The sequence below is a fragment of the Rhododendron vialii genome, chromosome 4a, assembly GCF_030253575.1.
Source record: "Rhododendron vialii isolate Sample 1 chromosome 4a, ASM3025357v1".
NCBI classification, from domain to species: Eukaryota; Viridiplantae; Streptophyta; class Magnoliopsida; order Ericales; family Ericaceae; genus Rhododendron; species Rhododendron vialii.
In genome coordinates this window covers 34,514,997-34,527,100 of record NC_080560.1, presented here as the reverse complement: position 1 = coordinate 34,527,100, position 12,104 = coordinate 34,514,997, and the positions used below count along the sequence as shown (strand labels likewise).

The 12,104-nt window shown below is 38.2% G+C and overlaps 2 protein-coding genes across 2 annotated transcripts; one reads left to right on the top strand and one right to left on the bottom strand.

Moving 5' to 3' along the window:
* Window positions 1-3,879: 3,879 nt before the first annotated feature.
* LOC131323532 (L-type lectin-domain containing receptor kinase SIT2-like) lies at window positions 3,880-6,722 on the top strand. The gene has a single exon (XM_058355373.1). It carries the CDS (start codon window positions 4,285-4,287, stop codon window positions 6,313-6,315), a length of 2,031 nt encoding a protein of 676 aa, XP_058211356.1. The 5' UTR covers window positions 3,880-4,284; the 3' UTR covers window positions 6,316-6,722.
* A 1,566-nt stretch (window positions 6,723-8,288) lies between these two features.
* Window positions 8,289-10,432, bottom strand: LOC131322283 (acid phosphatase 1-like). Its single transcript, XM_058353546.1, has 3 exons — window positions 9,887-10,432; window positions 9,575-9,784; window positions 8,289-8,758 (listed from the first exon to the last, which is right to left on the bottom strand). Exons 1-3 carry the CDS (start codon window positions 10,273-10,275, stop codon window positions 8,581-8,583), a joined length of 777 nt encoding a protein of 258 aa, XP_058209529.1. The 5' UTR covers window positions 10,276-10,432; the 3' UTR covers window positions 8,289-8,580.
* Between the last annotated feature and the right edge of the window lie 1,672 nt (window positions 10,433-12,104).

Genomic DNA, 12,104 nt, shown 5'->3' with positions numbered 1-12,104 from the left:
GCCTCATTGGATCATATATAACTTGAAAAAAATGAATTCTAATGGATATGAAACACTAGATCAAAACCACTAAATTCATTTTTTTCAAGTTATATATGTTCCAATGAGGCACTTAACGATATTTGATCGAGCTGATTTTTGGTGCGCATGTAGAACTCGACAAGCTCTACGCGGTGAACGTCTCCAATCATCGAACCGATGCCGGAAAAGCCTTGCCCGAGGCTGCGCAGCACGAAACTGCACAGCAGAATCCCCCAGTCCAACTTTCTCTCTTTAATACAATTTTCACGCAAAAAGGTTGAATAGTACATCAATGAGGGCAAAAAAATACTCCTATCTGTTCTCTTTTAAGAGTCCCCTAAAACAAAGAGGTCAAGTTTTCGGATTATAAAGTAAAGTACTTGCGTGCATATTTTTTCAATTTCTCTGCACCAAATCAAAGAAGATATTTCATTTGGTCCAAATATTTTACTTTCCTGGTTTATTCCAAAAATAAGCTGAATTTGATGGGCGAAATTTAGTAAATTTTTGGTGCGTGACCTTTCTATTGGAGAAGTCTTCAAGACCTGATAAGCTATTTCAACATTTTCAGCACCATGACAATTGTTGTGGAATTGGAAACATCTTCATGTCTTATTATTGTTTTGGGATAAGTTAAAATCACTATTTTTTTTGTCTTTATTCAAAAAAATTAGCATTTGTTAATTTTGCGTCAAACTTTTGTGACTCATTGATTCATCTCATTGAGAAGAATCAAAAAATTAAAAAATTGTAATCAAAACTCATAATTTTTTGAATAAAGATAAAAAAAAAGTAAAAAAAATTGTCTTTTTGGCTTATTTTCGTTTTTATTTAAAAAATATGAGTTTCGATCATAATTTTTTACTTCTCCAATTTCTCTCGTTTGACACAAATCAATAACTTATAAAAGTTTGACGTAAAACAAAAAAATGCAAAATTTTTTTTTAATAAAAACAAAAACAAAACTATAAACCACTGAACCTAATGACCCAAAACAAGAAGCATTTGGTCCATTCACTGATGAGTAGTTGTACTGCCTTTCTCAAGTAGTCATCGAAAAGTCTTGAATAGCTATTTTAAAAAAGTATCTTACTAATTGTCATATTCAAATCATTAATATGTGGACAGTGGACACACCTAGCTCTCTTTTTTCTCGATCGGCGGGTCATCCAGGAGGGTCTGTTCTGTGTTCATATCTGACCTCTCAACTTCGACCTCTCTAACCCCTCTTCACGAGTGTATTCGACAGGTTCGGCTCCGAAGGCGTGGTTCCAGGCGGCTTTTCTGTTTTGGTTTTGATGTTTTTATTTGTTATTTCTGTATTTTCGAACCGGTAGTGTCCGCTTTTAATGTACTGTTTTCTTATATATAATATCTGCATTTTCTAGCTGGTCAAAAAGTAAAGCGAAACCTTTTTTTTTAGATAATCCCATTTTTATAATATAATTCTATGTAACGTGAAACCTTAAGCACACTGAAATGGTAGAAATGGTCTAGTTAGCCATTCCTCAACAGAAACTTGATTACTCTTTTAGAATCACAATTGAGTCCAACAAACTATACATAATGTGATACAACAAAAATTTGCGGTTTTTTTTTTTTTTAAAGTGCGTGGCAGGTTCTACAAAAGTTTGCTTAAAAATAGGAAAGTGAAAAGAAATGAAGCAAAGGGAGAGCTGATTGGAATTCAAGTCCTGCACCGTTTAGATTTTTATTTTTTAAGTACTTGTTTTTCGCTTTACGAGACACGTCATTCTCTCATAATATATCACGTTTAATTCAAAAAATAAGTATTTATTTTAGTTAATGAAACATGAAACTATATTAACCCAAGTGCATTGTGGACAAGATGCATTCTTCAACCAATAAAAAAGAAGCTTATACGCTTGTTTGGTCCTTACAAAATAGTTCCCATTTCATTTTCGTCCTTACAAATTTTTTAGTTTCAATTTCACCCGTATAATTTAGAACGATATTCAATGTTACCCTTTCCGTCAAGAAATGGACGGAAATGGACTATGTGGATAAATGGAGGCTGAGGTGGAACATATTTTTGTACATGGTGGACAGTAGCCCCGCACCCCCTTTCCTTCCCCAAGATTGTTCCACCTAGAATCCCTTCATGTTCATGGCGAAATCATCCATGGACTCACCAGTCACCACCCATCTGGCCCCAACCCACCACCGCCTTCCTCCACCCTCGCCACTGCTTTTTGACCTAGTCATTTCATTCCCCATCCCTATTACCTCCCACCTCTCTCTCTCTCCCCCCTCCCAAATTCAATTCACGAAGCCTTCTAACCAAAATGTGATTTCTACCCACCAAACAATTTGCGTTATACGGGAAATAAGATCTGATTCTATGGTTTGTGGAGAAATTGCTTTAAATGTGCCTTTCTTTCTTTCATGCTTGCTACGATTCGAATTTTTAAAGAACCCAGAACCCTAACATTTCACTGTATAACTCAAAAATGGTCCAGAAATGTTCAAAGCCCTAAATTGTACTCGTATTTTTTTTTTAGAGAGACCTTAAAACCCCCAAAATGCTCTGTTTCTTGATTTTGTGTGATTCCTGGTGTTGTGGATGAGAGAGAGAGAGAGAGAGAGAGAGAGAGAGTGACTTAGGAGGCCCCCTCTAAATCCTCCGACCCAATTCGATCAAGAGAGGCTGGGACTTACTGACCATCTTGCTCGTAGTATTTGTGATTCTCTGCGGCATTTTCGCCAAGAAAAATGACGACGAATCGACCACCTCCACCGCCAACGAAAACAACATGGGCCATATGGCTTCGAGTTCAACTGCTTGATCTCAGCCTTTTGGTTTTCTGATGATTTCAGTGAACATGTACCGGTCGCCACCGTCGTGCATGGCAGAGCAAGGTGGAGAGGGACGGTTTTGGAATTAAGGTTATTCTGGTGGATACATTTGTGGTTTGTCCATAGTCACCTCGTAAGTGAAGGGGGTGGGGAGCCACTCACTGTCCACCGTGTACAAATACGTTCCACATCAGCCTCCCATTATCAACATATTCTATTTTAGTCCATTTCTTGATGGAGAGGGTAACATTGAATTTCGTTAAAAATTATAAGGGTAAAATTGAGACCAAAAAATTTGTAAGGACGAAAATGAAACAGGGACTCTTTTATTGGGACCAAACAAGTAGATAAAGAATAAATTGCATACATGGAAGGCAAGAAAGGGGGAGCACCAAGGGTTAGTTTGGTTGGTGAGTTTGTTCCCCACATAATTGACTAAATTTCAATTCTTAGAGTCAGGCCGCAAGAAAGTAATTTTTGTGAATTTTCTAGTTCCGGTGGGAATGACTTGTCTTTGACCGGATTGGAGAGGAGATTAGTTGAAGTGCGCATAAATTGGCCCGATCACTCGGACCGTAAAAAACAAAGAAAGACAAGAAAAATAAAATAACTTATAAAAAAATGATAATAATAAAATTCTTCCATAATAAGACTCCAAAGGGCAGTGCAAGCAGGAAAAAAAGACAACCTATCTTCATTTGTCTGAATAATTTCCCAAAGAAGCAAACACTGAACTCTCCAATCAAAATCAGTATTCCCCATTCCAAACGGCGAACCAAACCTTCGACATAAATTTCTTTTCACTTGCTAAAAAAAATCTTAACTCTCTTTTAAGTAAATTTAGTTATAAGCAAATCTTTATTCTTCAATTAATTTAGAAATCAATTTCTAGAATTGAATTAATTCTTGTCCCTGTAGATCATCGAAACCTGTACTAACGCTTTACTAACAAATTCCATTTTGCGCATTTTACGGGTTATATTCATCTCGATTTTGACACGATGAGAGCCCCTGCCCGTCAAACCACGTCATAGTTTGCAAAGTGACAGACCAAAATGAACGAGGCTTCACAAATCCAACACGAGCATCGTTGCGCACAAAGTGATCCTTAATCCATCTAAGAAACGGAGATGATCCTGGTTTGTTCCTTAAGCTGTCTTCATTTAACTTATGGTTGGTTTGTGTGGTTTTCCATCTCTATCAAAGTATAACCATGAGGAGAATGACATGGTGACTGCTACATTGGAACCACAGTGAAGTTATTATCATTCAGTCCCTAACTTAAGTTTCTTTAGCTGACCTGATGCCCTTTATGCAACGGTGTTGACTCCCCAAATCCTCGTTTTACCCTTGGCAGGAGACCCTTATGTTTAATTTAACAACAAACAAGAACCTATCTCCAACCATCCATTGCCGCAAGCAAGAAGCTCTTCCTGAAATTGGTAAATGACTTCCACACCAGTATCAGTTTTTTTCCTGATACTTTTATATGTTCGCTTGAATCCCCTAGCCATGGCTGTAGATGAAACCCAGTTCGCGTACAAAGGCTTCATTGGAGCCAATATTAGCCTTCAAGGGGTTGCAAAAATCCATAACAATGGTCTTTTGCAGCTAACCAATTTTTCAAAGCATCAAATCGGTCGTGCTTTCTACCAGCATCCTATAGGATTCGATACATCTTCGTCCACGTTACCGCAAGCTCTTTCATTTTCCACCCATTTTGTGTTTGCCATTGTTCCTGAGATAGCTGATCTGAGAACTCATGGAATAGCCTTCGCCATTTCACCATCTATGGATTTCAACGAAGCCTTAGGAAGCCAATATTTTGGGCTCCTCAATATTGCTAACAATGGGCTCCCTTCCAACCATCTGTTGGCAATTGAGTTCGATTCCATTAGAAATCCTGAATTCAATGAGACAAATGATAACCAAGTTGGAATTGATGTTAACAGCTTAGTATCAAATGTATCTACAACCGTCACGTATTACTCCAACACGGAACAGATAAACCGGACCTTGGAACTTGTAAGCGGGAGTCCAATACACGTTTGGATTGAGTATGATGGGTTTGAGCATGTACTCAATGTAACACTAGCTCCTATTACAAGCCCCAAACCAGATCAGTCTCTCCTGTCAACACACATCAATCTTTCTTCAATTCTGTTGGATTCCATGTATGTTGGTTTCTCTGCTGCTACGGGAATAATTTCAGGGAACCACTATATTCTTGGTTGGAGCTTCAATAAAAGTGGGAAAGCACAAGACCTAGATATTTCAGAGCTTCCTTCACTTCCTTCACTTCCTCATAGAATAAAACCCGGTCTAGCAATTACAGTGTCATTGACAATAGTAGCCATTGGGCTGACTATCACAATTGCAGGGATATTTTATATGTTGAGGAGGAAAAAGTATGAAGAAGTACGTGAAGATTGGGAAAGGGAATATGGGCCTCATAGGTTTTCCTATAAGGATCTCTTCAAAGCTACCAGAGGTTTCATAGACGAAGAGCTTCTTGGAGCAGGAGGTTTCGGTAAGGTTTTTAGAGGAGTACTTCCCTCTTCGAAGGAACAAGTTGCAGTCAAGAAAGTCTCCCATGATTCAAAACAAGGGATGAAGGAGTTTGTGGCCGAAATTGCTAGCATGGGAAGGCTAAGGCATAGGAATTTGGTGCAGCTCCTTGGCTATAGCCGACGGAAGCGAGAGCTGCTCTTGGTCTATGATTACATGCCTAATGGAAGCCTTGACAAGTTTCTATTTAGCAATGAAAAGCCAATCCTCGACTGGGCACAACGTTATTGTATCATCAGAGGAGTAGCATCAGCCCTTCTGTATCTGCATGAAGAATGGGACCAAGTTGTTCTTCACAGAGACGTGAAGGCTAGTAATGTTCTATTGGATGCTGATCTAAACGGAAGGCTAGGGGATTTCGGTCTTGCTAGATTATACGATCATGGAGCAAAACTCGAAACTACCCATGTGGTGGGGACAATTGGGTACCTTGCACCAGAGCTTTCTAGAACCGGAAAGGCAACCACAAGCACTGATGTGTTTGCTTTCGGTGCATTCATACTTGAAGTAGCTTGCGGAAGGAGGCCCATACAGCTACAACAGTCGCCTGATGCGGTAGTTTTAGCTGATTGGGTTTTCAAGAAGTGGAAAGAGGGAGCGATTCTCGAGACAAGTGATCCTAGATTGGGAGGAGATTACTTGGAGGAGGAAATGGAGTTGGTTTTGAAACTAGGCCTGCTTTGCTCAAAGTCCGACGCAGCAACAAGACCTAGCATGCGGCAAGTGATGCAATACCTTGATGGAGATGTCCTGTTGCCGGAGATAATTCATGACAACACAAGTATTGGTACAATAGGTCTTGGTAATGAAGCATCATCTGAATTTGTCAGGTCATTTCCGTCATCCATTGTAAAGTCTTCTGCTCCCTCCATATGTAGCACAGAGTCAATACTCACTAGCGGTCGGTAAATTTGAAAGTTTCCAGTGCCTTGGATAATGCTACATCATGGATTTTTTTGGAGGAAAGGCAAGAAATGTTAGTTTGTTAGTGGGAATTAGAAGAGTTGAACCTAAGACTAGGTGAATTTGGAACAAGCGTGCAACCACTTGGGCTAGCTCGCAAGTTCATAGTTTGAATGTGTGAGACTAAAAAGAAGGATAGCTGCTATTGGGTGAAGGAGACTTAAGTACTTCAAATTTCGGTTTGGAAGATAGTGGAATATTACTGATGTTTGTATATTAAGAAGCATATGAATGTTAAATTCTGCAGCTTCTATAGCTTTCTTTGATATTCAGGTATTTAGCTATGTATCATAATTTGATATACTTCTACTTCAAATTTCGGTTAGGAAGATGGTGGAATATTACTGATATTTGTATATTAAGAAGCATATGAATGTTAAATTCTGCAGCTTCTATAGCTTTCTTTGATATTCAGGTATTTAGCTATATATCATATTTTGATATACTTGTGTACATGTCTTGACTTTGTTGCTCAAGTGTGCTCTCTAGTGTAGATTTATTGACTTAGCTATTAGAAGATCCTGAAGGATCATGTTCCTATCCTATCATTGTACTATAAATTGGATTATAGAGTTCAATACAAGTAAATGATCGATATTGCACTTATAAAAAAAAATTGTACATTAAAAAAAGATTGATATTCTGCAATTTACATGGTATCAGAGCCCATTATTTTGTTTGGTGTCTTCCTCTCCTGATTGTCTCTTGTTCTAGTGCAAGTCAATCTCAGTTAGTTGATTGGTTCTGACTCACTTCTGAGTACTACTTTGGTTTTCCTTAACAAGCCCTCTTTGACATGTCTAGACCTGGTCATTAGTATAACTCTTGCGTCCTTGCTCTGATACCTATTTTCATTAGTGTTTTCCTATGAATATGGCCTCATCTGATATTGTTTAAAACAACTCCGTCAAATTCGATGGTCTCAATTACAGCCATTGGTCTCATCTCATGCATAGTTTTCTGAAAGGAAAAGGCATGGTGATGTATGTCAGGTAAGAAAACGAATCCCATAAAATCGAATGATCAAAAGGATGATGCCTTTGAATAGGAATTGGATGAATGGGATACGGATAGCCGTAAAATCATTACCTGGATTAAAAACTCTGTTTGTTTCTCTATTAGCATGCAACTAGGTAAATTTGAGCCCCCAAAACAAGTTCAGGATTTTCTTGCTTGCAAGGCTCTATGTTCAAACTAACTTTGCAAGAAAATACAGGCTTGAGATGGATATTGGAGATCTTTAATAAAAGAAAGGACAATTTGTCTCTGACAATTTTGTGGTCAAGATCCATGAGACGGATTTTACAGATGGTACTTGTGGTTTGTTTCAGTAATATAAATTCATTTACGTTTATGCATATGCATACTGTTTAATCTTGAGCAAAGCTTGGTTTCATCTCACTAAACTGCCAACGAGTGAGCTATACCCAATCTTGGGTGGTTCCAGTTCAGAAATATGTTCCTTTCATATGATATTATCTGATAAATGGAAGGATGCAAGTCTTTTCTTTCTGGAAGTGATGTAGGATTATATATATATGAAAGGCTGGATTAAGTCAAGTCCACATGCATACTTCTCCTGAAGGCTTTTTTGGGTAACTTGGCCCAAATGAAATAAATGGCATGTCCTTTGGGAGTAATTTATATCGATGATTTGCCTCGAGGCCTGGAAAAAAAACAATCAAATGCAAAGGCTGCCTCTGGGCGCGGTGGGGAAGATGGCTGATTCAAAATGTTAAAAGGATGCCATGGTGAATCCTGCATTCACTTCTCAGGTGAATTCTGCATCACATGTTTGTAGTTTCCTAAGCAGTATGACATGGATACGACACGGTTATGGATAGTTGAATGAAATATGAAGGATATATATCCAAGGATAGTGCGAGTTGTTAATAGTTGAATTCTGCATCACGGAGTACTTTTTATTTGGTAGCCATAAGAAACTTTTTATTTTGGTAGCCATAAGAAATTAATATCACTGACACTATACCAGCGAACAAAAAATATGAAGTTCAGATTCTCCGGTCAAGTTTTGGACTGGACAGGACAGTTCAAATACAATATAATCAATGGTTTAAATTTGCTCAGAGATATTTACCGGTTACAATCAACCGGTAGGTCTTATCAATAAGAGTCTCAGAGCAAATCCGAAATATTGATTGCAGTTGGTCTGTGCCCAGGATCCAATTCCTAGATAGAATAGTGGTATGATCAAGAAACATAGTACATAGGATTTGGAAGCTTAAATGTCCTTTTTGCACTTGGGAGTCCTTCAATGCTGCTCCACTGGTCTCCAACAATGCCCCAAATGCGATACCCCTGATCAATCAATTGCTTTCTTGTATCCGCCTTGTATTTCTGGACTTCCTTGCCCTCGTCACTTGGGTCCCTACAATGGAAAAGACAATTCTTAGGAACCTCTTGAAGTATGGTACCATAGGGGTAGATCTCTTTGTAATTAGAGTATTACGAAGTTTAGAGATTTTGGTGCACAAATTTAAACACGGCTGTATCGAGGATTGTCTGATTCATGGGGTCCCTCATTATTTTGTAGAGTACGTGCATCGGACGATGTTCGGATGACTTGGTGCACAAATTTAAACACAAATGTATACAAAATCGTGATGGGACGTCATTGTCCAACTTTAGTGCTCAAATTTAAACACAGATATATACAGAATCGTTCAGTTCACGATGGGACATCATTGTGTAAAATTCATGTGCTTCGGACGATGTTCAGATCTGTGCACCAAAATCTTTGTGCACATGCTTTCATTGTGGCAACACATTCTGCATTTCTTTTAGGAGATAAACATTCAATAGAGTGAAACATTGTTGTTTTCTCCAACACCATACCATACTTTTATAAGCGTATCGAGAAGTATTTTTCATATTTTGTCTTGCCAAAACTTTTCACTTTCTCTAGATTTTGGTTTGGATGCTGATTTTGGCGCTCCACTTTTGTACGCAGGCGCTCTAGTAACTTCATGTTAAAAGTGGAGCGCAAAAATCAATTTTCTTTTGGTTTTTGACATTTAATCTTCTGAGAAAATATGGAGATTGCTTGGAACCAATGTGAACATTCCAAAATGTTACATTATTAAAGTATTAACTTTTCGTGGTAACACAATTCACATCACACACTATTAACACAAACACGAGAGAGAGAGAGAGAGAGAGAGAGAGAGAGAGAGAGATTGCAAACCTCAAAATGAGACTAGTCCACCCATAAAAGCCAACGTCAACGAGGTTGTCGATAGTGGCTGATCTAAGGTGTTCTCTCCTTGAAGATACCAAAATGATCTGAACTCCTCTCTCTTTGAGGTCATTAAATAGCTTCCTTGTGTGATCAAGAGCTGGTGCTTTAGCATTGCTCATCCACTCTTCCAATGAGGTCAAGTTTAACTTCTCTCCCCTGCGTATCTCACAAGCATAATAAAATTAAACACAACATAAGATGTCTGTGGTTGCGGTTGGTGGGATCGGTTCCGGATGAAAAATGAAACGATCAACTAACCCGGAACGATGTTTCTTGAAGTACGGCACGGTGGAGAGGAGCGTATCGTCGACATCGAAAATCCACGCATCTCTGCCGTCTCTCTTCAAGCCGCAACTAGTGCTGAGAAACACGGTGCACTCCTCGATCGCCCTCTCTGAATCCACCTTGTACTGGACCGAATTCATGTACTTCCCGATGTAATCTGTGCATTCTTCGGGCACGACTTCGAATTCCCTTATATTGTGTAGCTCAACATTCATCCTCCAGCTCTCACAGTAGTTTTTCAAGTTGAATTCCACTCCATGCTTTGGTTGTTTTCCTTTTTGGTACAAAATGTTCCAATCTGCAGCTATCAAAACAATGGGAGCACTCAAGAGAGCAAGAATCAAACTAAGAGTTCTGCCCATTATCTTTCTCACAAGTGGGAGAGATTTGAGAAAGAGAGTGGGGATTTAAGTGGGAATTGGTGAGGAAATTAAGTAGAAATTTCAGAGGAAATTTTGGTAGGAATTTAAGTGGGGGCACATGGGTATGGTTGGAGTTAGTTGTCACCATGTGTATTCATTGGTGTTAAGATCACATGAGATCCAACTGGCATAAACTAGTGGAATTTTTTTTTTTCAAGTTTAAGATCAAAACGCATGTGAAGGTTAAAAAAAAATGCAAAAAACAACAGAAAATGATTTTCACACTCTTTTTTTTTTTGATAAATGCACTATACTTCTTGTCCTATAGCAAAAAATTACACACAAAAGTTTCACTAAAGGACAAAAAATTGGAGTGCATTTATCAAAAAAGGGAGTGTGAAAATCACTACCCAAGAATTTTGAGTTGCAAAATTTCGTTCTATATTAAATGCATTGTAAGAAATAATTATAAGCTGGAGTGTGCAAAATTCAGAAATCACTTCTAGGGATGCCTTAAATTTCTCATTATAAATCCACACGCTATCCCTTTACAAAATCTGTTTTCCACGTTATCATCCAAATACTTTTACATATTCCGACTATAATTCAAAATTTTCCAAACCTGCCCTATAAGTATGGTGGCATCCAAAAAATATTTGAATTACCAATAACACACTTCCGTAATAAGTTTAGCAAGAAATGAATGAATCTTTTGTTATTTGAATCACCATGTATGCTCCACTTCTGAGGATTTCTTCTGACTCTAAAATAGGTTCATTCAAATGGGAAACAATTAATTTCCCATTAAAAGAAATGGAAACAATTCAGAGACAGCTTCCATTGTAAGTCTATGGGACACCTTCTCCATGTTCATTAATTACTTTTTTCCATTATAACCGGATATCCAGGTCAACTTGTTCGCTCCTCGACTAGTTTTAGAGTCTTGAAATTAACAACCGAGCAAATCCTCCATGGCCCCAAGGTTTGGCGTGTTTGACTTCATGAGATTTGAACGTGCAATTTTATGGAGAATAATTACTTGTTAGTTTTCTCATGTCAGCTCGACCAAATGTCTACTTGACCTAACCTCTCTGAGGTTGTCTGCATGTACATTACTAATGGGTGCCAATCATATAGGTAGTAATGGATAGGACTGGTCTTAGCAAAAAAAATAGATGTTTTCATTTAGCGTGATGCTTTGGGGGACCAGATTCAATTAGGAGTATATCTTTAAGATGGTGGGAATCAATTGTACACTACTAGTACATGGTAGAGCATCTCAGTCACATGACTTCAAATCTTGCATGGGGTGGTAACTTTTAGCATCTTCCTTGGAAGTCGGATCCAACCCTGGTGTCAAATGGAGTGTTAGATTTGACTTCACACCATTTACTTCAAAGTTGACTCCTTACGCTAAATCTATTTTTGACATCTTGAAATTCAAAAAATTAAATGTTTTATACATGATTACAATTTGACATCAAGGGTAGAGATGAGGGTCGTTGATAATAAATTTGGAGATGCTAAAATACCATATAAGCCTTTAACAGAAATTGGCATCCCAAATTTGGTATTACTCCCATTTACCACCACAAGTCGAAAAAGATGCAAATTTCTAAGACGACATTCCAATATCCCAAATCTAAGACGACATTCCAATATCCTGAATCGATGTTGAACATCAATGGCAAAATAATCCAGCGTTTCATTTGCAAATAGCAACGTAGTAAGATTTAGAAAAAACCATTGGGCTCCACCTGCATCCAGGTTTTCAAAGCTTGCAACAATGTACCGGAGACAAATCTGAAACCAATTTTGAAAACTGGAAG

Excerpts from the sequence above, each read along its gene's own strand:
- LOC131322283 (XM_058353546.1), bottom strand. The coding sequence starts at position 10,275 with ATGGGCAGAACTCTTAGTTTGATTCTTGCTCTCTTGAGTGCTCCCATT. Across the intron at positions 9,785-9,886 it reads TTCAAGAAACATCGTTCCGG|GGGAGAGAAGTTAAACTTGA; the intron begins GTTAGTTGATCG and ends TGAGATACGCAG. Across the intron at positions 8,759-9,574 it reads TGGACTAGTCTCATTTTGAG|GGACCCAAGTGACGAGGGCA; the intron begins GTTTGCAATCTC and ends TTTCCATTGTAG.
- LOC131323532 (XM_058355373.1), top strand. The coding sequence starts at position 4,285 with ATGACTTCCACACCAGTATCAGTTTTTTTCCTGATACTTTTATATGTT.